The sequence below is a fragment of the Rhinopithecus bieti genome, unplaced genomic scaffold (assembly GCF_001698545.2).
Source record: "Rhinopithecus bieti isolate Rb0 unplaced genomic scaffold, ASM169854v2 scaffold_36840, whole genome shotgun sequence".
NCBI classification, from domain to species: Eukaryota; Metazoa; Chordata; class Mammalia; order Primates; family Cercopithecidae; genus Rhinopithecus; species Rhinopithecus bieti.
In genome coordinates, this window is record NW_016816502.1 from 1,441,000 (window position 1) to 1,465,818 (window position 24,819).

Genomic DNA, 24,819 nt, shown 5'->3' on the forward strand with positions numbered 1-24,819 from the left:
TATATATATATATATATATATTTTGGAGAATGGCAGATTGGGTTTATTGAGGGAGGAGGCGAAAGGAACTCAAATCACCCCCTTGGTACTGCCATTTATATTACTGCATTGTGTGGAAATCCTTAGTGGCAAATAAAGCTTTGGGCTGATGTTCAAGGCCCTCTACAATGTAACCTTAACCCGACTTTTCTAGCTTTAACTTCGCCTACTCTTATACAGACTTGAATGGATGCTGCACATCCTCTTGGCCCAGCTACAACTTCAGCCACTGCCGCAGCAACCAGTTTTGTGCAGGTGTGGCCGACGGTCCTGGCTTTGGCTGCCTGATGTCTCCCAGATCCTGCAGCATGGCACAGGACACATTTGCCTCCTGGTTGCCTTCTGGACTTGCAGGGTACTTACCATGATAGGGGGTACCCTTTGATGAGCTGGGGATGAGAACTAGAGGGTGAAGACCTCCCTCTTCTCTCTCTCAGTGGACAATTCTGAGGTTCCTTCTACACACACAGCGCCTCAGAAGCCCCCAGCGGGATTGAGCCTCAGTTATCTAAGGCAGTGAGCGGCAGATAATGCACCTGTGCTGGCTTTCTTTCCTCGCCTACTCCACTCTCCCCAGTCCCTCAGTCCTGTTGCCTGGAATCACTTTTCCAAATAAATGTCTTTTTTTTTTTTTTTTTGAGAGGGAGCCTCTCTCTGTCACCCAGGCTGGAGTGCAGTGGTACAATCTTGGCTCACTGCAACCTCTGCCTCCTGGGTTCAAGCGATTCTCCTGCCTCAGCCTCCTGAGTAGCTGGGATCACAGGCACATGCCACCTCGCCTGGCTAATTTTTGTATTTTTAGTAGAGATGGGGGTTTCACCATGTTGGCCAGGCTGGTCTCAAGCTCCTGACCTCAGGTGATCCACCCACCTCAGCCTCTGAAAGTGCTGGGATTACAGGTGTGAGCCACCATGCCCAGCCTTTCCTAAATAAACTTCATCTAAGCTTTGTCTCAGGCTCTGCTTGCTTTGGGGAAACAACAGTCACCACGCTATTTACTGTTTTCTGATGATGTTCCTTGCTCTTCATCTGTTCAGTTCTTTAGTACTTGCCTGGGGAATATCTAGTGTGTTCCTGGTCTGGGGAAGGTCCCTAAAATATAAAACGGAATCAGTCACAGGCCTTGCTCTTGAGGAGTTCTTGGTTTAAGAGAGAGAGAGAGGGAACAGACAGGTTAAAAAAAAAAGTCAGCGTATCACAAGGTGAATGCTGTTCCAGAGGACCAAGAAGGAAGAACACAGGAGACAGGACAGCTGATCTGGCTTGGGGTATCTGAGGAGGTTTTCTCAGGAGCATCTTTTAAAGGATGAATAGGAAGTAGTTTGCAGGAACAAGGCAGGAAAAGACCTTCTGGGCTGAGAGACTGGTCTGGGGCAGAGACACAGAGTCATGAAAGAACTCGGTATGTTTGTGAACTGTGGGAAGTTCAGGGAGATTGGAGTGGAGGGTGCCTAAGGAATGTGCTATATAGGAGCCTGTCAAGACCTGGGTGCCTGGTACACTCTGAGAGGTCAGTGAAGGGGCCCTCAGTGGCTTCTTTTGTGTTATTGGCCTGGTCTGTATTTCTGCACTAGGTGGCCCTCTCATTGTAGCCGTGACTGCTGACCAGTGGACACTTGCAGGAATGGACTTGGGGTAGGCCTGAGGCCCCAGTCTGCTGGGATGCTCCTGGGAAACTGAGTCTTGCATCACCTAGTCTCATGGTAATGTGCAAGGTTTGTTTTGCATCAGCTTCTTGCTACTGGGGAGAGCCAGTATGCAGCCAGAGCTTCCAGAACAGTTGGGAGAGGCTGGGAGGGTATATCCACTTCCCCACCCACCATGAGAATGTGTATACCTTTGCCTGGAAGCAGGCTGTGCAGTCTCCTGCTTGTGTGTGTCTCTGTTTACTTTGCCATGAAACAATCCTGTAGTGGGTCTGCTGATGTCTTCCCTTCCATTGACCCCTATATCCCGTCGGGTAGCCATGCATCTCCTGACCCAGGGACAAGACAGTGACTTTTAAAAAATTTATTAATTTTTTTTTGAGATAGGTTCTTGCTCTGTCACCCAGGCTAGAAGTTCAGTGGCATGATCATAGCTCACTGCAGCCTTGGACTCCTGGACACAGTGATCCTTCCACCTCCTGAGTAGCTGGGACTATAGGCACCCACCACTACGCCCAGTTACTTTTCTTTTGTAGAGAGACAGGGTCTCGCTATGTTGCCCAGGCTGGTCTTGAACTCCTGGCCTCAAGTGATCCCTGTCTCAGCCTTCCAAAATGTTGGGATGACAGGTGGGAACCACCGTGTCCTGCCGAGACCAGTGACTTTTAAAGTGGACTAGTGGCTGGCTGAATCAAGCGGTCCCCTCGTGGGGAGTTTGAGTTAGCAGTAGTTGGTAAGGAGTAGAAATTAAAGGACACACAAAGAAGGCAGAAGCAGTGAGGATGGGAGGAGAGCAGAGAGAAGCAGGGTGCTAGCAGCAGGAGAAGCAGACCAAATGTGACTGAGTCACACCGATGTGGCAACACCAGCGGCTAGGGGATAGTGAGGCGTCAGACCCCATTGGGGCCTGAGTGAGCTTTCCATTTCTGAACTACACTCCAGAGTGCCAGAAACCTGCTGGTGTGGCTGGTCCTGTGCTCCAGGAAGCGAAAATAACATGCACTTTCCTATTCTTGTACATATCCTAACACGGAGTAGGGTCAGCAGAGACACTGCCTGGGCCCACTACTTCCCACTATGTAAACTTGAGTAAGTAACTGAGTACTCTGTGTCTCAGTTTCCTCGCTTGTAAACTGGGCTGTTACTGGTGTCTGCTTCATAGGGTCATTTTGATGCTTAAATGAGTTAATGGACATAAGATGCGGAGAAGGGCCTGCTGATGCATATGAAGCACTCCGTAAGCAGGTAGCGGTCTGGGTCTGGGCAGGACACCCATATTGGGTAACTGAAGAGAGAGAGGGTGAGAGACTATTTACAGAGGTATAGGTCAGATGAAGGGACAGAGAATGGTGGAACACCCTGGGCTCTAACTGGCTGAGAAGTCTTTAGTACTCCTAGGCCTGATGAGGCGAAGGGAGGAAGTAGTTATCAGATACTTAGCAGCCTCAAGACAGGGTGACAGGGCAGGAACTGTGGGGGTCTGGATAAGAGTACAGCTGGGCCAGCCTGGCCCTACAGGGCAGGGGTGAAAAGGATACATACTCTCAAGTGTTCTCCTCATTCTGATCTCCTGCCCATAATCCCCAAAGGCCAATCCGATCGGAGGCCAAAGGACAAGGCTGTTAGGTGGTTACAAAATGCAGAGGTCAGCCTGCCAGGCCCAGAGCAGTTGGTGAGGCATGGAGTGGGGATCCAGGAGCCAGTGCAGTCTCTCCAGCACAAATGTCGCCAATGTTGCTGCTGTATTGTTATTACAATAGAGACCTGTCACTAGAGGCCTTGACCGAGTCGCCATTCCTTGCAAACAAAAGAGTCTTACAGAGTCTGGGCGCAGTGGCTCATGCCTGAAATCCCAGCACTTTGGGAGGCGGAGGCAGGCGGATGACTTGAGGTCAGGAGTTTGAGACCAGCCTGGCCAACATGGCGAAACCCCGTCTCTACTAAAAATACAAAAATTAGCTGGGCGTGGTGGCAGGCACCTGTAATCCCAGCTACCCAGGACGCTGAGGCAGGAGAATCGCTTGAACCCAGGAGACTGAGGTTGCAGTGAGCTGGATAGCGCCACTGCACTCCAGCATGGACGACAAGAGCGAGGCTTCATCTCAAAAAAAAAAAAAAAAAAAAAAAAAAAAAAAATTCCTGACAGAGAAGAGCAATGGGAGCTCCGAAGGGAGACTTAGGGGACCATGCCATTCCCGTGGTCATCATCAGGTACTCTATTTACCAGCTCTACTTTGTTTACCAGTCTCCTGCTCTAGCTGGGAAGGGCTCTCTGGGGCGGGGCAGAAGCCTTTTCCTCTTTATAATCAGAGTGCCCAGCAGAACCAGGGACTGATCACTGAGGGCTCTGTTGAGGTTTAAGGAACCCCTAAGAACCTACTATTCCAGCCGATAGGAGAGGGAAGCACTTAGGGCCTTATGGGAGAACACTGAGTCAGGGAGCAGTGCGTCCTGCTATTGCGTGTGTGTGCTTGTTAATATTTACATTTTGTACACATCAGAGAGGAAGCTGAAGGTGTTGCCTGTTTTGGGCTAAGGAGGCCAGGCCCCAGATGAGGCTCCTCCCTGGAGCCCCTCTTTTGTCAGCTCCCATTTGTGCCAGGCTCTGGGCTTCCCTGTATCTCACAACTCATTGCAACCCTGTGGAGTTGGCAGCGTCCCTGTTTTATGGACAAGGACGGTGAGGCCAATGAATTCACAAAGGTAATGGTAATTAGGAGTGTCTGAATTTGAGCCCAGATATGGCTTGAAAGCCTGAGTTCTTTTATTTTTTGAGGGGAAGTCTTGTTCTATTGCCTAGGCTTGAGTACAGTGGCGCGTACAGGCGTGAGCCGCCGTGCCCAGCGAGCCTGTGTTCTTAATCACTGAGCTAGTGTTTCCCAGTGTAGACATTGCAGGTCATCATTTGAATTTTTACCACTTCCGTGTATTTCCTGTATTATCATTTACTTAACATTTGTCTCGAAATTGTCTTTTTTTGGTAATTTCCGTGTATTTCCTGTATTATCATTTACTTAACATTTGTCTCGAAATTGTCTTTTTTGGTAATTTAAACAAGTTTACTTGAAAACAAAAAGAGCAACAAACAAAACTGTATCACTACCATAAATGGAGAGCTAGAATCACCTACTGTAAATAGAAGGTATCATAAATATAAACACAAAGGAATTCTTGGTCTCCAGCCTAGTGACTCTGAATTCTAGAGCAGAATGATTTTGAAGTAACTCCATTCCTTTTAATTGCTTCGTTTCCTTGAGAGGCCTCTCTCTCCTCTATCTGTCTGGGCTCTAAGGTATGTAAAATTAGATTTGATCAGATGGTAGTCAGAGGTGTACTGGTAAATGTTTAATAACTGGCACTCCAGAAATTAAACTTTTTTTTTTTAAACACATGCAAGTGTCAGATAAATCTTACTGATATAAAGGAATTGTAGCACCCAATGTACAAATAATAAGAAATTATACAGTATTCTAAACTGTAAATTCCATATAGCCTATTGATTCCCTTAGAATGTTTTCATTGCTTTTTGCTGAACCCTTGTTTCTGAACCTTGTATTTTGCTGAACCCTTGGCATATATTGTATGCCAACCTGTGGTTGATATTGACAAACAAGTAGTTATGACATAAATGCTGGCTGATACCTGTAAGATTAAAATGAAGGAATCTTAACTTTCAGATGTTTGTCAACATTTCACTAGTTCATCAGTGTCATCAGTGATGTGAGTGACTTCTTTGTTGATTTGGGCAATAGTTTTTGACTGCTAGAAAAGTATTTCTTTAACTTTTTGTCCTATTTGCAATGTAGTGGTTCCAAGTTAACATGATTCTAAGTTAAAGCTCTATTATTAACATTTTCTTCGTCATTTTCCTAAGTCTAGACAACAAATAATAAATCAAGCCCCAATTTGTTGCCTTTACCACTTTCTAAGTACTAAATACTGGTACTGTTAAATATGTATTGTTAAATATAATACTATTAAATATAACTTATTTAATTATAAATCCAGAATTTAATTTTTACTAACAGCTGTGTTTATCAACTGGCTCTCAAGTTTCCTAAACATTTGACTGTTGCAAGTTGGTACGTGCCGGCTCCCGTGTGCCACTGATTATGACCCTTATCTTAAACCAGGCAAGCTGCATACATTCCCCTTGTGGAGTCACCATCCAGAATAATTTCTACTCTTTTTAGATGTAAACACGCCACTGTGCTCTGCTCCAATAAAATAGCAGAGTTTGTCTCTCCTCGCACTTTCTCACCTCAGCTCATACTTGCCTTCCCCAGACTCCGCTCCCTGGATATTCCTTGAACACACGAGGCATGCACACCTCAGGGCCTTTGCACTTGCTATTTCCCCTGCCTAGAATGTTTTTCCTCCAATTAGCTGCACGTTTCATTCCCTCACCTCCGTCAAACATTTGCTCAAATATCACTCTGTTTATAACTGCGATCCTTCCTCTCCCCTGTTCCCCTACTGACCACCCCTTTTCCCTGCTTTATTTTTCTCCATAGCATTGACTATCTTCAATGTATTATACTGTATAAAATCTTTGTATATGTTTTGTTTATTGCCTTCTTCTCTCCATGAGAATGTAAGCAACACAAAGGCCAGAAGATTTTTGTTTGTTTATTTTATTTTATTTTATTTTATTTTATTTTTTTTGAGATGGAGTCTCGCTCTGTCACCCAGACTGGAGTGCAGTGGCCAGATCTCAGCTCACTGCAAGCTCCGCCTCCCGGGTTCACGCCATTCTCCTGCCTCAGCCTCCCGAGTAGCTGGGACTACAGGCGCCGCCACCTCGCCCGGCTAGTTTTTTGTCTTTTAGTAGAGACGGGGTTTCACCGTGTTAGCCAGGATGGTCTCGATCTCCTGACCTCGTGATCCGCCCGTCTCGGCCTCCCAAAGTGCTGGGATTACAGGCTTGAGCCACCGCGCCCGGCCTTTATTTTGTTTTTAAGACAGGGTCTCACTCTGTCACCCAGGCTGGAGTTGCAGTGGTGAAATCTCAGCTCATTGCAACCTCCACCTCCCGGGTTCAAGCAATTTTTGTGCCTTAGCCTCCTGAGTAGCTGGGACAGGCATGCACCACCACACTCAGCTAAGTTTTTTTATTTTTTTGTAGTTTTAATTGAGACTGGGTTTCACCATGTTGGCCAGGCTGGTCTCAAACTCCTGGCTTCAAGTGACCTGCCAGCCTTGCCTCCTAGAATGCTGTGATTACAGGTATGAGCCACCTCGCCCAGCCAAGGGCTAGAATTTTTGTACATTTTGCTGGATCCTTCGTGTGTGGAACAGTACCTGGCGTAGTGTAGGGAAGCAGTATGTATATATGTGTGTTGGATAAATGAATGAATGAATATATAATATGTAATATACAATAGAAACATTCTTACATTGCCTCTGATGAAATGCCTATGTCTCTTTTAATCTATAGATTCTCCTTCTATCTCTTTTCCTTTCTTGAAATTATTTATTGAAGAACCCAGGTCCCCCATAGTAGAGTTTCCTATAGTCTCGTTACAGCCCCAGAATATAATCTGTTCAGATTCAGATTTGATTTTCCTTTTTACGAGACTGCTTCAAACCAACCAGGGAACTATTGGGGAAAAAACCCTGACTGCTTCATAGCTGATGGTGGTGATGTGTACATCTATAACACAAAGGACAGTGTCTGTCATATAAATTTATACACACACACACACACACACACACACACACACACATGCATGCATGAGGCAGGGATCCAACTTCATTCTTTTGCATGTGAATATCCAGTTGTCCCAGCACCATTTGTTGAAACAATTATTCTTTCTCCATCGAATATCTTGGCACTGTTGTCTGAAAAAGGGAAGAGATTAAATTAGGTTTGTGTGACCAGATTTGCTTCTTTCATAACTTATTTTGGTGGAAACATTGAGAATTCTAGTCAACATCTATTCAGCTCTGAGGTGGAAAATCCATTCAAACTGGCTCAAGTTTGAATAAAGGGGGCTCCTACTGCCTAGACTGTGGTCTTGAATCATTGTTTCACACTAAAGAAATCAAGGTTCCTTGAAGACTTCCTTGATTACATGTTGAGGGCAGAGAAAGAACAAGATGAGTCTGGAACATCAAAGGCTATTTGTGGTCATGTCAAAAGCACTCAGGAACCAAGCTGAATATGCATTTGTCAGGCCAAGATGGAATGGTATTAATATCAACAAGGATAATAATGGCAATGAATTGAAATATATAAAAAAGTTTAAATCCATGAATTCATAATGATATTCTTTTTCGAGAGAGACATAATGATTTTTATTTTTTGAGACAGGGTGTTGCCCTGTTACCCAGGCTGGAGTGCAGTGGTGTGATCTCGGCTTACTGCAACCTCCGTCTCCCAGGTTCAAATGATTCTCCTGCCTCAGCCTCCCAAGTAGCTGGGACTACAGGCATGCACCACCACACCTGGCTAATTTTTGTATTTTTAGTGGAGACGAGGTTTCACCATGTTTGCCAGGCTGGTCTTGAACTCCTTACCTCAGATGATCTGCCCGCCTCAGCCTCCCAAACTGCTGGGATTATAGGCGTGAGTCACCACGCCTGCCCTGCCTGATATATTTTTAAAATGTTACTTCATTGGTTTTATTTTTGGAGGATGCTAAAAAACTACCTCATTGTTTTGAAAACTGATGAAGGAAAATAATCAGGCATTTATATTATCTTTCCCTTGTAAAATGTACCTTAGGGTAAACAAATAGTTGAAAAGAAGGACTTTGTCACTATAGAAGTTTTCCAATTAATAAAGAAGGAATGATAGATTTGAAAGATCATTCTGTAATTCCTAATAAGTGAATATGAGCCATCAATGGCTGATAATATCACTAAAAGAGACAAAGAGACAGAGTTAGAGGAAGAGAGCAACAGGCATTGTCCTTTGTGTTACAGACGTACACATCACCACCATCACCTATGAAGCAGTCTTCTTCCCCCACTGCCCCCAACAGTTCCCTGGTTGGTTTGAAGCAGTCTTGTAAAAGAAAATCAAATCTGAATCTGATCAAATGATATTCTGGGGTTGCAATGAGAGTATAGGAAACTCTGCTATAGGAACCCTGTGTTCTTCAATAAATAATTTCAAGAAAGGAAAAGAGATGGAGGGAGAATCTGTAGATTAAAAGAGACATAAGCATTTTATCAGTAGCAATGTAAGGATCTTATGTATGTATCCCAGTCCAAACAGACTGTATATCAACCAGAGAAATGTGACCTCTGACTGTATATTTGATTATATTAAATTTTATAGTTTTTATAGATGTAAAAACAGTATTGTGGGTATGTTTCAAAGTCCTAATCTTTAGATATTCTGTACTGAAATATATACAGATGAAATGACATGATGCTTGGGAAAACAGTATTGTGAGTATGTTTCAAAGTCCTAATCTTAGATATTCTGTACTGAAATATACACGGATGAAATGACATGATGCCTGGGATTTGATTCAAAGAAATCCACGTGTGGATGTAGGTGAGGGTATAGATGAAGCACAGCTGGCCAAGCGTTGATAATGGTTGAAGTTGGTGCTAACACATCAAATTCATTACATTATTCTCCTTCCTTTTGAAAATTTACTTAATAAAATGTTTTTTAAAAGTTATACATCTTGGCTGGGTGCAGTGGTTCATGCCTGTAATCTCAGCAATATGGGAGACTGAGGTGGGTGGATTGCTTGAGGTCAGGAGTTCAAGACCACCCTGGCCAACATGGTGAAACCCCGTATTTACTAAAATACAAAATTAGCTGGGCATGGTGGCATGCGCCTATAAGTCCAGCTACTTGGAGACTGAGGCAGGAGAATCGCTTGAACCCCGGAGGCAGAGGTTGCAGTGAGCTGAGATGGCGCCACTGCACCCCAGCCTGGGCAATAGAGAGAGGCTCCATCTCAAAAAAAAAAAAAAAAAAAAAAAAAAAAGAAAAAAAAAACCTTTTTTTTTNCTTCCTTTTGAAAATTTACTTAATAAAATGTTTTTTAAAAGTTATACATCTTGGCTGGGTGCAGTGGTTCATGCCTGTAATCTCAGCAATATGGGAGACTGAGGTGGGTGGATTGCTTGAGGTCAGGAGTTCAAGACCACCCTGGCCAACATGGTGAAACCCCGTATTTACTAAAAATACAAAAATTAGCTGGGCATGGTGGCATGCGCCTATAAGTCCAGCTACTTGGAGACTGAGGCAGGAGAATCGCTTGAACCCCGGAGGCAGAGGTTGCAGTGAGCTGAGATGGCGCCACTGCACCCCAGCCTGGGCAATAGAGAGAGGCTCCATCTCAAAAAAAAAAAAAAAAAAAAGGCTATACATCTTGACAGCAATAATCATAAAATTAAGCAAAATTAGAAGGAGGGAGAAACTTTGTGTGTTACTTTCTTCAATTTTGATGGTGGGAGTGAATAAATATGGTCTAAAATTGAAAAAAAAGTGATGAGAAGAATTGTGAAGGCACAGCAGGCTGTCTCCAAGATGCCTCAAAGCAGGAGATGGAGTGTTGCTGGGCTCCCTGGGGAGGAATTAGGACCTGGGAGGGTGGGCAGTGGTGGCTGCTCCCTCCACCCCTTGGGGCCTCTTGCTCCCACGTCAAGGCTTTTCCTTTGCTAGTGTGCTGACTTTCCAGGGTTGTGTGACTCTGGTGCACACCACTGACTGTCTTTGACTCTCTCAAGAGAATCTGACTGGTGGCTGCTCAGCCAATGAACTGCTGGCCCAGGTAAGGTCTTATCAGCTGAGGCCTGCCTTATGAGTTTGTGGGTGTGTGGATTAGTGGGGGGTTTTCATGTGGTGTTCCAGGAACTATGGGCAGGGCAAATTCCCTAGAAGAAGTAGTTTTTATTGTGGACAGGGTTTGTCCTGAAATTTAGCTACTATGAGGATGGGTTAAAGGATAGATTAGAAATAGGGACCAGGCAGGACACTGCTGAACTCTAATATTCACTCGGCACCTTCTACGTATCTGACCTGGTGTGGATATCGAGAACGTAGGGACAAAGGAAGTGTGAGAGATGAAAAGCCCTGGGAAGTGAATGGGTGGTGGACAAGGCTGGAATTAGGCATTGAGTGGATTGGTCTTGATCCAGAAGAGGCTGCTCTCTTGGCACATCCTCCTAACTACCTCAGCCTTGCAAAATCCTGCCCAACACCCAAGGTCCAATGCATGCACTGCTTCCTCCAAGAAGCCTTTTCCAATCTTCCTTTGAAATCCATAGCAATTTGTATGTCCTTGACTTAACTTGCTTTGCAAACACAGTTCATATAGTGGTGGTTGCATATTTCATGCTACTATAAGTTGCCTCTTTGTTTGATGCTTTCAGACTTCTGCTAGACTGCAAAGTCCACATCTGAGTCACTTTTGCAGGCAGCAGGGCTGTTGGAAGGGCTACATTCCTGAGTGTAAATCCCATTTTCACTGCTTACAAGCTGTGTGACTTTGGGCAAGTTACTTAGCCTATCTGAGCCCCCACCTTATTCTTTGTTAATGGGAGTGATAATACCCACCTCAAGGTGTTTTGTGAAAATTAAACCATATCAAGGATAGAAAGTACAGAACCAAGCCCAGGGCAGTTGATTAGTTTGTGTTGAATTGAGGAGGAACAACTGGGATCTTGAGGGATAAGCAGCGTTAGCATAGCGGGTGAGATAAGGGAAAGGGAAGGGCACGCTCCAAGCTGTTCTCTGCAGTCCCTCCAGGGGAGGGGGCAGCACGCAGGGCCACACTCTGGACAGGGCAGCTGCTCCTCACATTGTCAGCAGAAGCCACTGCAATTCTAGGACTCAGGCAGCCACACTCTTGTCCAGTGTAATGGAAACTGCCTTCTGAGCTGCAGGCGCCCTTACTTGATATCAATGTACCAGGGACTTGGATCTGTAACTACAACAGCACTTACAGCTTGTCTCTCAGGGAAATGGTGTTGGATGGTCCTCAGGAATGTTTCATCCAGGTTTTCATGGAGCCTAGAAAAACACCACAGCTTGCCGAGGTGTAAACCTCTCAGATGCCTGGGATGTTCTAGGCTGAGCTGCAGCCAGTGCCTTTCTCCTGTTCAGGGCTGGATATACACAGACTCGCTCACTAGGGCCTTCTAAACATAATTTGCTTCAACCCTTGCTTGTCGGCATACTTTTTTTCCCACCTCTCTATTTCAATAGTGGCTACTTCCTGACCATCTCTACTGCATAAGTAAGTAATCTGCCCGGAAACTTGTCTTTCTGATTACTTTGCCCCTGCTGTGATTGCCTTCTTCTCCACATCACCCATTTCGCTCTCTCTTCTGGATCCTTCCCATTGGCACAGTACCACGCTTTAGTGGCTCCAATTTTTAAAGCGCAAAATAAAAATATTTCATCGATCCCACTATTCTCCTGCAGCAACTGCTTCATTTCTCTACGTCTTCTCTGGAGAACTTCTTAAAAGCCTTGTCTATAGCTCCTTGTCTATAGCTCTATAGCTATAGCTCCTGCCTCCTCTCCTCACCCATGCCCTGTTCTCTCCCTCACCTGCTCTACTCTGGGTTTCTGTCTTCTCCACTCCATGAGACTGCTCTTGACACCTCGCCGCGACCTCGATTGTCTTCTCAGCAGCTGACTCCTCTGTTCAACTTGAGCCAGATTTTTTTCCTGGGGTTCTGTGATGCTGTATTCTCTAGGAGTTCCCCTCATCTTGATGGTCACTCCTTCTATCCAGCCTCATTTCCAGGCTCTGGTTCCTCATGTGACCTCTAAAAGGTTGGCAGTCCCAGGAGATAGGCCTGAGTCCCACCCTCTTTTCTGTCTGTATGCACCTCCCTCCATCGCCCAAACCCCCGGGTCTTCTCACTTCCACCCCACAGCTTAAACACCATACATACAGTGATGGTGCACACATTTTGGTATTTCCATCCTGGCCTTCCCTCAGAGCTCTAAGCTCATTCAAACAACTGTCTGGTTGATGTCTTCAGCCATGTGTCTCTCTAGATTTCTGCCCTGTGCTGGCTCCTTCACCAGTCTCTGCCCCAATACATGGAACTTTTTACCCATTTACTCAGGATGAAAGCCTAGGAGTGATCATCGTTGATTCTCTCTTTTCTTATTCCTATAATCATCACACCTCTCCCACCTATCCAACTTTTTAGCAACTCCTGTTAACTCTATCTTGAAAACATAGCCCAAATCTGCCCATTTCTGTTAATCTCCACCTTTGCTCACTCTGTCCAAGCCATAATCATGTTTCCCTGGGTGAAATGCAATAGCTTCCAAAATGCTTCCATTCCTGTACTTTACAATCATTGTTTTTGTTTTGTTTTTCCAATTGAGCACCTACAGCTTGCCCCGAATCCCATAATCCATGCTCCTTGAAACTCTCCAGTGGCCTCCCATTGTACCTGGAAAAAAACCCAGACCCCTAGGTGGCCTCACAGCGCAAGGCTGTAGCTCCTTACCTGCCTCACCTCAAAGCATTTTCCCCGCTGGTTCTGCCTCAGGCCTCTGCACTTGCTGTTCCTTTCTTGCTGCAATGCTTCCCTCCAGGTGGTTTTTACATTCACTTGCATTCCTCAGCCTTCCCTGGTTATTCAGTCCACAGTGTTGACAGGTCACTTCACTTGTCTCAGTGGCTGGATGAGAAATACAAGAGAAAATAAGGCAGTGAGGTTGGACTGGGTCAGAGGTTCTCAACCCTGACTGTGTGCTAGTCCCTTCTGGGAAGCTTTAAAAAGCACACAGAAGCTCAGCCTTACTGCCAAGAATTCTAACTTAGGTCCTGGCATTCTTTAAAGTTCCCCACATGATTCTAAAGGACATGTGGGGTGATAACCTTTGGTCCGACCAGTGCTTCCCAAACTTGAACATGCATCCACATCACCTGCATACTGTGCTAAAATGCAGATTCTGGTCAGGAGGTCTGGGGTGGAGCCTGAGATGCTGCATTTCTAACAAGTTCCCAGGTGATGCTGATGCCGCTGGTGCACGGACCACACTTTAACTAGTGAGGGTCTGAACCATTTCTAGGTCTCCATCCCCTTCTAGCATGCCATGACAGTGGGTAAGGCAGTTCCAAAGCACAGGTGGTATGTTCCGTATTCACCAAGCATCCTGCACCCCTCCATCTTGTTCATCTTTATCTGTTACAAATAAGCAATATTTTTGCCGGTGGTCAAAATATGTGAAAGCCAAACAAGAATAATGATGGATCATGTGATATGGTGAAGGGGCATGGACTCCGCAATGCATTCATATTCCAATTCTGTTTCTTACCAGCTGTGTGAGTGTAGGCAAATTACTTAATCTCTCTGAGCCTTCATTTCTTCAACTCCGAAATGGGGATAATAAACACTTACTTTATTGAGAGGCTTAAATGGGTTAATACAGACAAAGCACTTTGCACGCAATAGGTACCTAATGGATGGCAAATGCTGTGATCTTGGTGGACTTTGCAAACTGATCTAATCTTGTAATCCAATTGCTGCAGGTCTTGGGAACCTTGATCTGTGCTTGCTGCAAGGATCATCAAACATAGAGCGGAGTCGGCCTTTGATCTGAATGTCAGGTGACTCCATGACATAAAAAATCTCAAGGCTCAGAACCTTCAAACCAGCATTTGTGACCTTGCCTGGAGGATGACGGGGGCAGAGAAACCCTTTGTTTCTTCCTTTCTCTGGATTGTTAGATTATCTCCCCATCTCTGTTCCCTGCCTACTTGCGTAATTTCCCCAGGGACTTTTGGTACAAAAACAGAAAACCTTAACTCTTAAAGTGTTGACTTCAATGCTGCTCTTACACTGGCATGTTAGTAGTTATTTATTCATTCAGATATTAATTGGGTGCCTAGGTGCCAGGGACTTCATTGTCTCTGTTACCCTGCAGGTTGTCAAGGGGTGGCAGGCGCTGAACAACAACAACAAAAATATGTAATCGCAATTGTGGTGCCATGAGGGGAAAAAACAGGGTGCACCAAAAGAGAATATTGAAGAGCTGTGATGCCACTAATTTTCATGTCAAAAGAGCCTCTAGATGCCTATGTGTAGAATAGATTGGAGCAGGCAGGAAGAAGGAGGACAAACAGTTAGGAGCCCTGTCAGTGGTCCTGGCCCAGATGGTGGCAATGGAAATGGGGAATCAAGACTGGGAGCCACTTCCCTTAGTCATGGTAAAATGTTGGCTTGTACTTTAAGCTGTTCTGTAATTTTTTTCCCTTTTACTCAATACAGAAGACACCATGTCATCATCACAGAAAATTCTCACCAGCAGTGTGGTTTGGGGCCAGTGCATTTCCCTCTGTAGGTCTTACTTGTTTATTCTGTAAAATGGTAGTGGTGGGGGGTGTTGGTGTCAATGGGATCAAAGTTCTTTCTGCTTGTCATTTGAAGACTCCAAGACACATTAATGATATTCACAAATAAGAGATTTTAAGCTTCAAATTAGTAGAAGGTTTAATAATACAGGGAATTGGATTTCTCCCTTTAAGCACTCTTGCCTCCCTTTCACAGGTCAGTGAAATTATAATCATACTTTCAAGCACAGCCTGCATGAATCAGGAAGGGTCAAGGCCACAGGCCTCTCAAGCGAGAGCCACAAAGCAAAACTGGTCCCTCTACCCAGGCACCACCCCTAGCTCTAAACCATGGGAATCTGAGAGGTAGCTGGAGCATGACTCACCAGCCAACGCTGATAGACAGACACATGCTGGGCCACAGTGATACCAGAACCACCTCGTACACAGGCCGGCAGGAATGATTTACGTACCTCAACCTAACATTGAATAGCTTGACTGTCTCACAGAAATTAGTACTAAAGTAAAAACATTTAGAAAATAAACCTTCAAATGTTGCAGATTAGGAAATTTAGGACCAGAGAGGTCAACTGACCAAGTTAAGGTCACATTGCTGGCTACTTGGCAAGCCCCAAGAACCTGAATGAAGTTAGATACAAGGAGAATTTTCTTCAGGAAAATTACTTTGGGTGGTATTGTAAGGGAGTTGCTTGATGCTGCTAAAAGAGACACTCGGCCATTAGTTTGGATGTGTCAGTTGAGTCTGAGGTTCTAGTTGGCAGAGTTCCAAGATGGTTGATGCTTCGGTGCCTCTTCTCTGAAGTATCCCATAATCCCCTGGACAGTTCCCTCTAAGAACTCCACTGTCTCAATCCTTTAAGTCTTCTGGATTCAGGGAAACCAAGACCAATTCCTCCTTACAAGAACATTGGGAACCCCTGATCTCAAGGTTGTTTTTTTTTTTTTTAAATTAAAAACATAGAACAATGCAATTAATAATATAACATATACCCAGGTTCTAGGCACCCAGAATTAATGACTGTTAACATTTTCTCCCAAGGTATTTTGAGAACCCTTTTTTCTTTAGAATGACTCATGTGTCATAAGACACAGGCTTAATCTACCATCATTTAATCACCAGATTATCAAATTAGAATTTTGAACTAGGACAGGAAAGATAAAATATTCTTATTTTTTAAAATATGGTACTTAAGTGGACCACGTGATGAGTTTTGACAAATGCCTATCATTGCTTTTCTTTTTTTTTTCTCACTTTTTTTTTTTTTAAAGCAACAAGCCAAGGAATGTACTCATCATGTTTTAAATTGCATTTGCAATTGGAACTGTATAAAAAGGCATTTCACTTTACATAATCTTTTTTTTTGCTATTTTCACTTCCTGTTAAAACAGGGAATAACTTGGGGATTTTTATTTTCTGGTAGAAAATGCACAGTTTCAAGAAAGTCAAGAGTAAAGGTTAAGTTTACAGATTTCCAGTGACAGAGATGAAAGGGAACTACGTAACTCTGGAAAATAAAAGTTCAGAGTTGCGTTGCCTACAACTTTTTCATTTGTTAAGTTCTAGGAGCAAGTCTGAATGGGGAACCAAGAAGCCTGAATTCTAGAACCAGTGCTGCCACTAGTGTACTGTGTGGTTGCTGGCCCATCACTTTACCTCTTTGGGCTAAAACTCTTTTTGTGCTTTTGGAATAACTCGTGTCCACTTTCTCCTTCTTCATGTCTTTTGTTTACAGCTTTGCCTTTTATGCACTGTTAACCAATCAGTCCTGATTCCTCTATCACACGTAACAAGAGCGTAAGCTGTGGACGTGAAGTGATGCTGCCAAGCTTGGCTAGTGTATGCACGCTGCACCTTGTGTGGGTGCCGTGAGGGCCCTGGAGGCCGTATCTGGACTGGCTCTGGTCCTGAGGGTCAAAGTTCACCTGCTCCTGGATCCTAGTTTCAGCTTCACAGGTCCCTCTGTATACTGACTTGAAATGTGACTTTCTTAGTGATAAGAGTTGTGGTTTTCGTTCATTCACCACAAATGTTGTAAACCCCTACTTTTGTGCAGGGCACTTTTTCACTTTTATTTGAAGAACAGCCTAGAAGAGGTTACTTTAGCAATTATTTAAATGCCAGAGCCCTATGCTAGCTAAAAACTCAGCACTGTATCTCACTTAAAAAACAAAGTGAACTCCAAAGCCATCACCTCCACTTGGTAGTATGCTAATGAAATTGGGACACTGAGGGCCAGGTATGGTGGCTCACGCCTTAATCCCAGCACTTTAGGAGGCTGAGGCAAGAGGATCACTTGAGGTCAGGAGTTCGAGACCAGTCTGGCCAACATGGTGAAACCTCATCTCTACTAAAAATACAAAGATTAGCCAGGTGGGGTTGCATAGGCCTTTAGGCCTAGTTACTCGGGAGGCTGAGGCAGGAGAATTGCTTGAACCCAGAGGCAGAGGTTGCAGTGAGCTGAGATCATGCCATTGCATTCCAGCCTCCGTCTCAAAAACAAAAACAACAAAAAAAGGAAACCGGGACACTGAAGTAAGCAGCCTTCAATCCTTGCTGAGCATTTGGCCCCAATCTTCTGAATTCTTTTGAGAGTTTAGGGTTGGGACTGAGGGAGTGGGTCACCTTGGATCAACCCTAGCACTCTGGATGTCAGCACTGGCCAAGCATCTTCCTTCTGACTCTGTAAAGCAGGAGCAATCCTCTTCTTGCACAGCTGCTGGCACCATCAGACAGAAACGACAGCCCTGGGAGGAGACCTGCAGCACTGACATTCAGTGGTTCAGACACGTGAGCCCGGACCCCAGTGCTGTCATGGACCCGTGCCATGACTTGGTCCAATGACTGTTTCCACAGTGGAAACAGTGAAAGTTCCAACCCCTGATGTAGTGATGAAGGTTCACTGCACTTGCACACAGTAGATGCTCAATAAATACCCATTATTCAATTAGAGAAATGAAGCACAACATCCATTTTTGGAAAATATTTATTAAAAAACTAGTGAATGTGGCAGAAAAACAAAACCAACACACAGCTTTAAATAGCAAGCATATGACACACCAGTTATAAAGCTTTTCCAACTCTACTGACCTAGTCTTTCACACCAGCTACTGTCGACGAGGGCTTCCGAAGGAAGCCATGTGTAAACGGGTCATCTGTACTAGTGGTGAGCAAAACTAATTACATGAGAACTATCAATGGCCATATGACTTGCTTTCCTAGGCAATCCACCCAAAACATAGGTGAGTGACCAAATCTCAGGTGTGTGTTCATGTGGATCTATAGTTCTAGTTTTAATTTGAGGGTTGGGGGAGGTTAGGGGATGAAACAGTAGAAAGACAAACAGTATCGGCAGAGGGCAACCTTAAAGCACCTTTAAAATCTGGACCCTTTCCCACAATTTAACCCAGTAATTCTCAAACATTACTGTTGAAAAGAATCACCTGATGAGACTGTTAAATTGGCAGGCTCCCTAAATCTGCAATTTTAAGATAAGCACTCCGGGTGATTCAGTGTCTATTAGCCAGCCATCCAATTTGAGAAACACTGTTTAAAATGCATTAAAACAATTCCTACATCCCACAAACAAAAGTAAAGGAATCTGCTGACAGTCACTGTGCTTTTGTCAATGTCAAGGGACCGATACGGGAAGGCAGGCAGGAAGGGGCCTCCCATTCCTGACACGCTGATCTATAGAAGCCCTGTGCAACAGCCTGTCAAGTGTTGTTTAGGGAGTAAATACAATTTAATAAGAGTTGTTTTAGATCACAGAACAGCCTCCAAATTACCAACAGGCCAACCCCATTCATCCCAGGTTAATGAACTTTGTTGGGTTGAAGCCAGATGGGAAACTGCTGTTCAAACAAAACACGGGTAATTGTGGGTCCTGACTTGTGAAGACATATGGAATAAAACATCTATAAAAACCTTTATTAAACATAGAGCACTATGCCCAAATAATTTTGACGGTTTACGAAAGTCACATCATGGACAACATGTAGAAATAGTCACATTGATTCCAAGGTTCCCATTATCTGCAAAAAGATGTGCTATGGCTGTGTCGAAAACAAGGCAGTCGCTGTTCATGATGGCTGCAGCCACACCATCATGAATCGACCGGGGTGTGGCCTCCCAGGTCAATCTCCGCCGGTTCCCATTCAACTCCAGTCTATAGGCAAAGTTCTCAGCTTGCTTGCGGGTGCCAATGAGCAGGACGATGGCAAAAAACTGCTGGTGGCCTTCGTACTTCTCTTGTTTCTCCAGCACCAGCATGAAGTGATGGCCAAAACATGACTGCATCATCACCCAGTCGACAGCCCCTGGCAAGTTAATGTCTGTAGCTAGAAAGACGATGTCTTCTCCTTGGAGGGTGGTAATGCTCTTGTGGGCATGCATGAGATGGGACATCACAGCTTCCAGGGACCCCTGCCACTTGCAGGAGGCACCAGGACAAGGGCAGGAGTAGGGACGGTATTCACAGATGTCTTCATGTTCTGGTTTCTCTGTATGGTGCAGGGTCAGGGAACAGCCCGTGGTGGCATACTGCAGAGAAAGAAATGCATTGAGTCATTGGGCCTTCTCAAAACTTCTATTGCTTCAACCCTCTATAAGTACTTAACTACTGCATTTTCCTGGGCTTACACTGTGTTCTTAACTACTTTTGCTCAAAACAAGTGAAATATTCAAGACTAAAAGTCTCAGTCTCTACTCATCATCAATGCTGTCATGCATAAAATCAAGGGTATTTTCCTGAACCAGAAACATGCTGTTTTCCATGCCCCCTGTTCTGCTGTCAAAAGGATGAGAACTAAAGTTCTCTTACTATGCACATCTCAAAATTGTTGAGCAAGCCCTGTAAAATCTGGTCTTCCCCATATTTTCTGTGAAGCTGTTTTTTAAAGAATTCAATTATTTGGGGGTGGGGATGGGGTTGGGCAAGGATTATGATATTATCCCCAGATTAGTTTTCACATATAGACAATATGAACAACAGTATAATTCTATTGTCCCCCTCCACTGCTTCCTGGCTCAAACTGGTGACTGGCAGGCAGGCCGTGGGGAAGGCTGCCCTTTGGTTCCTTGCTCTTTGCTGCTGGCATGACCAGGCTAGGGCAGCAGAGGCCTGGAGACTCCTTCATACTGCTAGAAATATTACCCCACTGTATCCTTTTGACCTTCCCTCTGGGGGGCTTTGCCCATATTTTTTGGTTGGAAGGAAATCACACTCAAGAGCTACTTAACTAACTCATAAGACTGCCGGTCAGTCTGGTTCTGGCCAGTAGAGGTTAAAATGAGAAGGGCCTAACCCTCCTCTCAAAGCTCACTGACCCCCAACACTTCCTCCGATTCAAAAGCACATCACTTCATGGTCAGGTATGTCAGGTCCTCACAACAGGCCCGGGAGGAAGCCCAACTAGACGAGTTTGTTGACATGATCAGTCTGCCCCTCAGACACTGCCTTAATAGGGTAAGAGAACAAAATATTTTTCTCCCTTGCACTGGGGATGACATTCCTAATGGATAAATCATACCTGCCGTGGCAAAAGACCACACCAAGAGGAACTGAACTTCTGCTCCTGACTCTCACAGGATGACAGTGTTAATTCCTAGATACCAGATGGAGAATCAGCCCACAGGCAGACACCTGCCCTGAGTACTAAGCTGTGGTTCTGTAAAGAATTAAGAAACCTGAATCACCTTTTCGGGTGAAACTAGGTGTCAGCCTTATACCCCTGGAGCACAGAATGGCAGGGGAACTGTCTGGCTTACCACGCTTGGATTCCCTGCTCCACCAAGACATGAAGGCACCAAATAAGGGCAGGGCCAGGTCATTTTTCTAAAATGCTATGTCCAGTTGCTAAAAAAAAAAAAAAAAAAAAAAACCACCACGGCTGTTTTTGCTTTTCTCTACCCTGCTTTATGGAATAATCCCCCTTTTAAACTGGAAGTCGGTCAAATTCCAACCTTTATACATGAATTTATCACTAGCAACAAGCAGATAGTATGCACTATGTGCCTTCTCCATACAAGACGCTAAGTTACAGTCACTCAGAGGATTCCAAAGCAAAGATGATAGTCTCCACTCTCAGGGGGATTAGTCTCCCCTAATCGGAAAGGAGAGTGGCTTAAAGAAAGAAATGCAGCTCATCCTCCAACCCTCACTTCCCCATACCTAAGCGGATTATGATATTCAACAGAAATTGGCAGAAATGTTTCACTGTTACTTCCTTTGCCCATAGGAATTGTTTGTTCATCTTTTAAAACTCTGAACTAATTTTTAAAGCCTGGGTGTAAAAAAACTCACTCAGGAGAAACAAATTCATTTATTCATGCGTCTTTATACTTTGTGCTCCTTACTTTATAAGGCCTGAAAAACAAATCCCTATTAACTGTGTTTTAAATTTAGGGTGTGGCTAGGAATACAGAGCCTCCTAATGTTCTTTTGTGAGTGATGGGTGAGACATTTCTGTCCAGAGTTTAAACACACACACAGTAAAAATAGCAAGAACTAGCCCAGAGCCTGGCAGATTCTTGAAACAAGCTCTCAATATCTGAAGATGTTTCAAAACGAACTGTTCCCCATAGCCACCCAGGTATAATCCCAGGAATGAGATGAACTTTGGCCAATGGCAACCACAAAGATACCACCTGCACCTCTGCCCAAAGCTCCAAACCACTCCTCATTCATGACAAACTCAACATTTACAGCAAATATTTATCATCTGGCAATCATTTTATAACTTTCCCCACTCGAGTAGGAGTATTTATACTCTGAATTATTTGGTTTGCCTTACAAGTCACATATTCAACACTTCTTTTCACCCAAATATACAGAACAGGGAACCTCCCCAAACTGCACATATAGAAAAGGCATTACTTTGCATTTGTGTGGACAACGATCTCATGTTTTTTCATAAGGATCTTGCTACATCCTCTATTAACTTAAATAAATAGTTTTAAAGCCTTAGGTGCTTACTCTGCTTTTACTAAACAAGCAGAAATTTCATGACATTCTATTCCTTCTCTTTCCATTATGGGTAAGGTTCATGTCTTCATAACCACTGGTGCCACTTTTATGATGACTAAAGTCTAAACTTTAACCCCCTACACACACACACACACACACACACACACACACACACACACACACGACTTCAAGCAGTCTTGGCATTGTTCTGGAATGGCATGCAGAGCACCATGGGTGTTCTGCCACTTTCATCAGGGGCTCTTATCCAGGGATCCGAGGGAGGGGCTTTAGGGGTTTGTGAATTCTCCAAGACTGTATGTAAAACTGTCTAGGTGCTTCTGAGCAGCAAAGCCAAGCTTCACTGGCCCCTGGCCTTGGGCTTGTGTTTTCTTTTTTCCTTTCTTTTTTCCTTTCTTTTTTTTCTGTGAGACAGAGTCTTGCTCTGTCGCCCAGGCTGGAGCGCAGTGGCGCAATATCGGCTCACTGCAAACTCCGCCTCCCGTGTTCATGCCATTCTCCTGCCTCAGCCTCCCAAGTAGCTGGAACTACAGGCACCCGCCACCACACCTGGCTGATTTTTTGTATTTTTAGTAGAGACGGGGTTTCACCATGTTAGCCAGGATGGTCTCGATCTCCTGACCTTGTGATCCACCCGCCTTGGCCTCCCAAAGTGCTGGGATTACAGGCTTGAGCCACCGCGTCTGGCCTGGGCTTGTGTTTTCTTGAAGAGCTCCAAGGGTTTCTAAGGGTTTCCAGGGCTGAGAACCTCTATCCTAGAGCACACAGAAGGAATCAGCTGTGGATCCTGCCCTTGTGGTATTTCCAGTTGAGAAAAACCATATAATAAATTTAACAACTGCGTAAAGGAAGACCAGGAGGGCAACAGGTGATTTTAAGGTGGGACAGGGTGAGGAGGACAGGGTAAGGAAAGCTTTACTGTAGACAAGTGGATTGTGGTTTGAGTTGTTCCATCTGGTTCTAGCACAGGGTGAGTGGAGGAAACAGAGGGGATAAAACCTAAAGGAGGCCAGGTGCGGTGGCTCACACCTGTAATCCCAGCACTTGGGGAGGCTGAGGCAGGTGGATCACTTGAGGTCAGGAGTTCAAGACGAGCCTTGCCAATATGGTGAAACCCTGTCGCTACCAAAAAATAGCGGATGTGGTGGCATGCACCTGTAATCCCAGCTACTTGGAAAGCTGAGGTAGGAGAATCACTTGAACCCAGGAGGCGGAGGTTGCAGTGAGCTGAGATCGTTTCACTGCATTGCAGCCTGGGCGACAGAGTGAGACTCCGTCTCAAAAAACAACCAACCTACCTAAAGGAGAAGGCAGGTCAGGTACTTTCCTGACAATGGAGTTTATTTTGAGTTTCTCTACAGTGGTGTTATTGACATTCTGGACCTGATAATTCATTGTTGTGGGGGCTGTGCTGTGCAGTGTAGGACGTTTGGCAGCATCCCTGGTCTCTATTCATTAGATGCCAATAGTAACCACCCCCTGCCCCTCAGCTGTGACAACCAAAAATGTCTCCAGGTCTCTAGGCATGGCCAAATGTCTCCTAGGGGGCAAAATGGCCCCAGTTGAGAACCACTAACTCTGATGAGAACCACTCATTCCAATGCTCAAGAATGACAAAACCTGGCTTCCAGGCAGCCACAATCACAGTTGCAAGGAGGGGCCCATGCCAGCAGGTCCAGTGGGTCACTGCCCCACCCAATGAGCACTACCAGGGCAACTCAGGAATGCCAGCCCTGCCACACAACCAGAACATGATCGCTAGCAAAGCATGGAGTTAGACCAGGGAGCTCATTCTGCCCGGTTTACTCACTAGAAGCTGGATGCTCCCAGAGTGTGGCTGACTGGTCAGGGCCCTGTGGTCATTTGTGGCTTCACAAGGGGCAGAGCCCTGCATTCCCAGGCTGCCCCTCCAGGGTTCTTTCACTGCACACAACAGCTCAGGAGTCAAAGAATCAATATTTTGAGAAAACTAAACAAATAATTTACGTCTGCCTTCAGCCCTGGCCCCCAACCCAACACACATAAAACCCAGAGTCCACAGATACACTGCTTTTGGAAGCACGTTCTAATATTAACTTCTTTGGTTTGCAAGGAGAGAAAAACCGACCTGAAAGTGCCACTCCCTGAGGAATAAGGCAGCAGCATCTCACAAATCAGTAACCAGCCATTAGGCCCTCCCAGCCTTCTCTGGGATCTGGCAAGAAAGTCCTGAGGTTTCACTTCACACTCTAGCTAGGGCTTGCTCCACAAAATGTGAAAAGGTCAAGGACTTGTGCGTTTGGGCTGGGGAGGGCTTTCCTTTAGATGTCTGGTTCTTAGCTGTACCCTCTTGTTACTGAGAGAAGGCTCTTGGGCTGGTTCGCAGAGGGCTGCCTGTGTCTCCTGGGACGAGCCCACAGCTATAAATGAGATTTCTCCTTAGGGAAATATGTGCTCATTTTCCCCAGGGGGAATTAGTTTTAAGCAAACCTCTCTAAAGAAAACACACACACACATACATACACACACACCCTGAAAACTAAAGAAGAAAATAGGGAGGTAGGACTGGGCGTGATGGCTCACTTCTGTAATCCTAGCACTTTGGGAGGCCGAGTCGGGTGGATCACCTGAGATCAGGGGTTCTAGACCAGCCTGGCCAACATGGTGAAACCCTGTCTCTACCAAAAATACAAAAAAAAAAAAAAAAAAAAAAAAAGTAGCCGGGTGTGGTGGTGGGCACCTGTAGTCCCAGTTACTCAGGAGGCTGAAGCAGAAGAATCACTTGAACCTGGGAGGCAGAGGCTGCAGGGAGCCAAGGTTGTGCCATTGCACTCCAGCCTGAACAACAAGAGCAAAATGCCATCTCACAAAAAAAAA

General features: G+C 45.0%; 1 protein-coding gene across 1 annotated transcript in view; it reads right to left on the bottom strand.

Moving 5' to 3' along the window:
* Positions 1–17,946: 17,946 nt before the first annotated feature.
* The window catches only part of SIAH2 (siah E3 ubiquitin protein ligase 2), a 24,433-nt gene continuing 17,560 nt past the window's right edge, over positions 17,947–24,819 (bottom strand). Inside the window, 1 exon segment of the mRNA XM_017854919.1 lies at positions 17,947–19,520. Within this exon segment, the coding sequence (XP_017710408.1) occupies positions 18,963–19,520 (558 nt within the window). The 3' untranslated portion in view covers positions 17,947–18,962.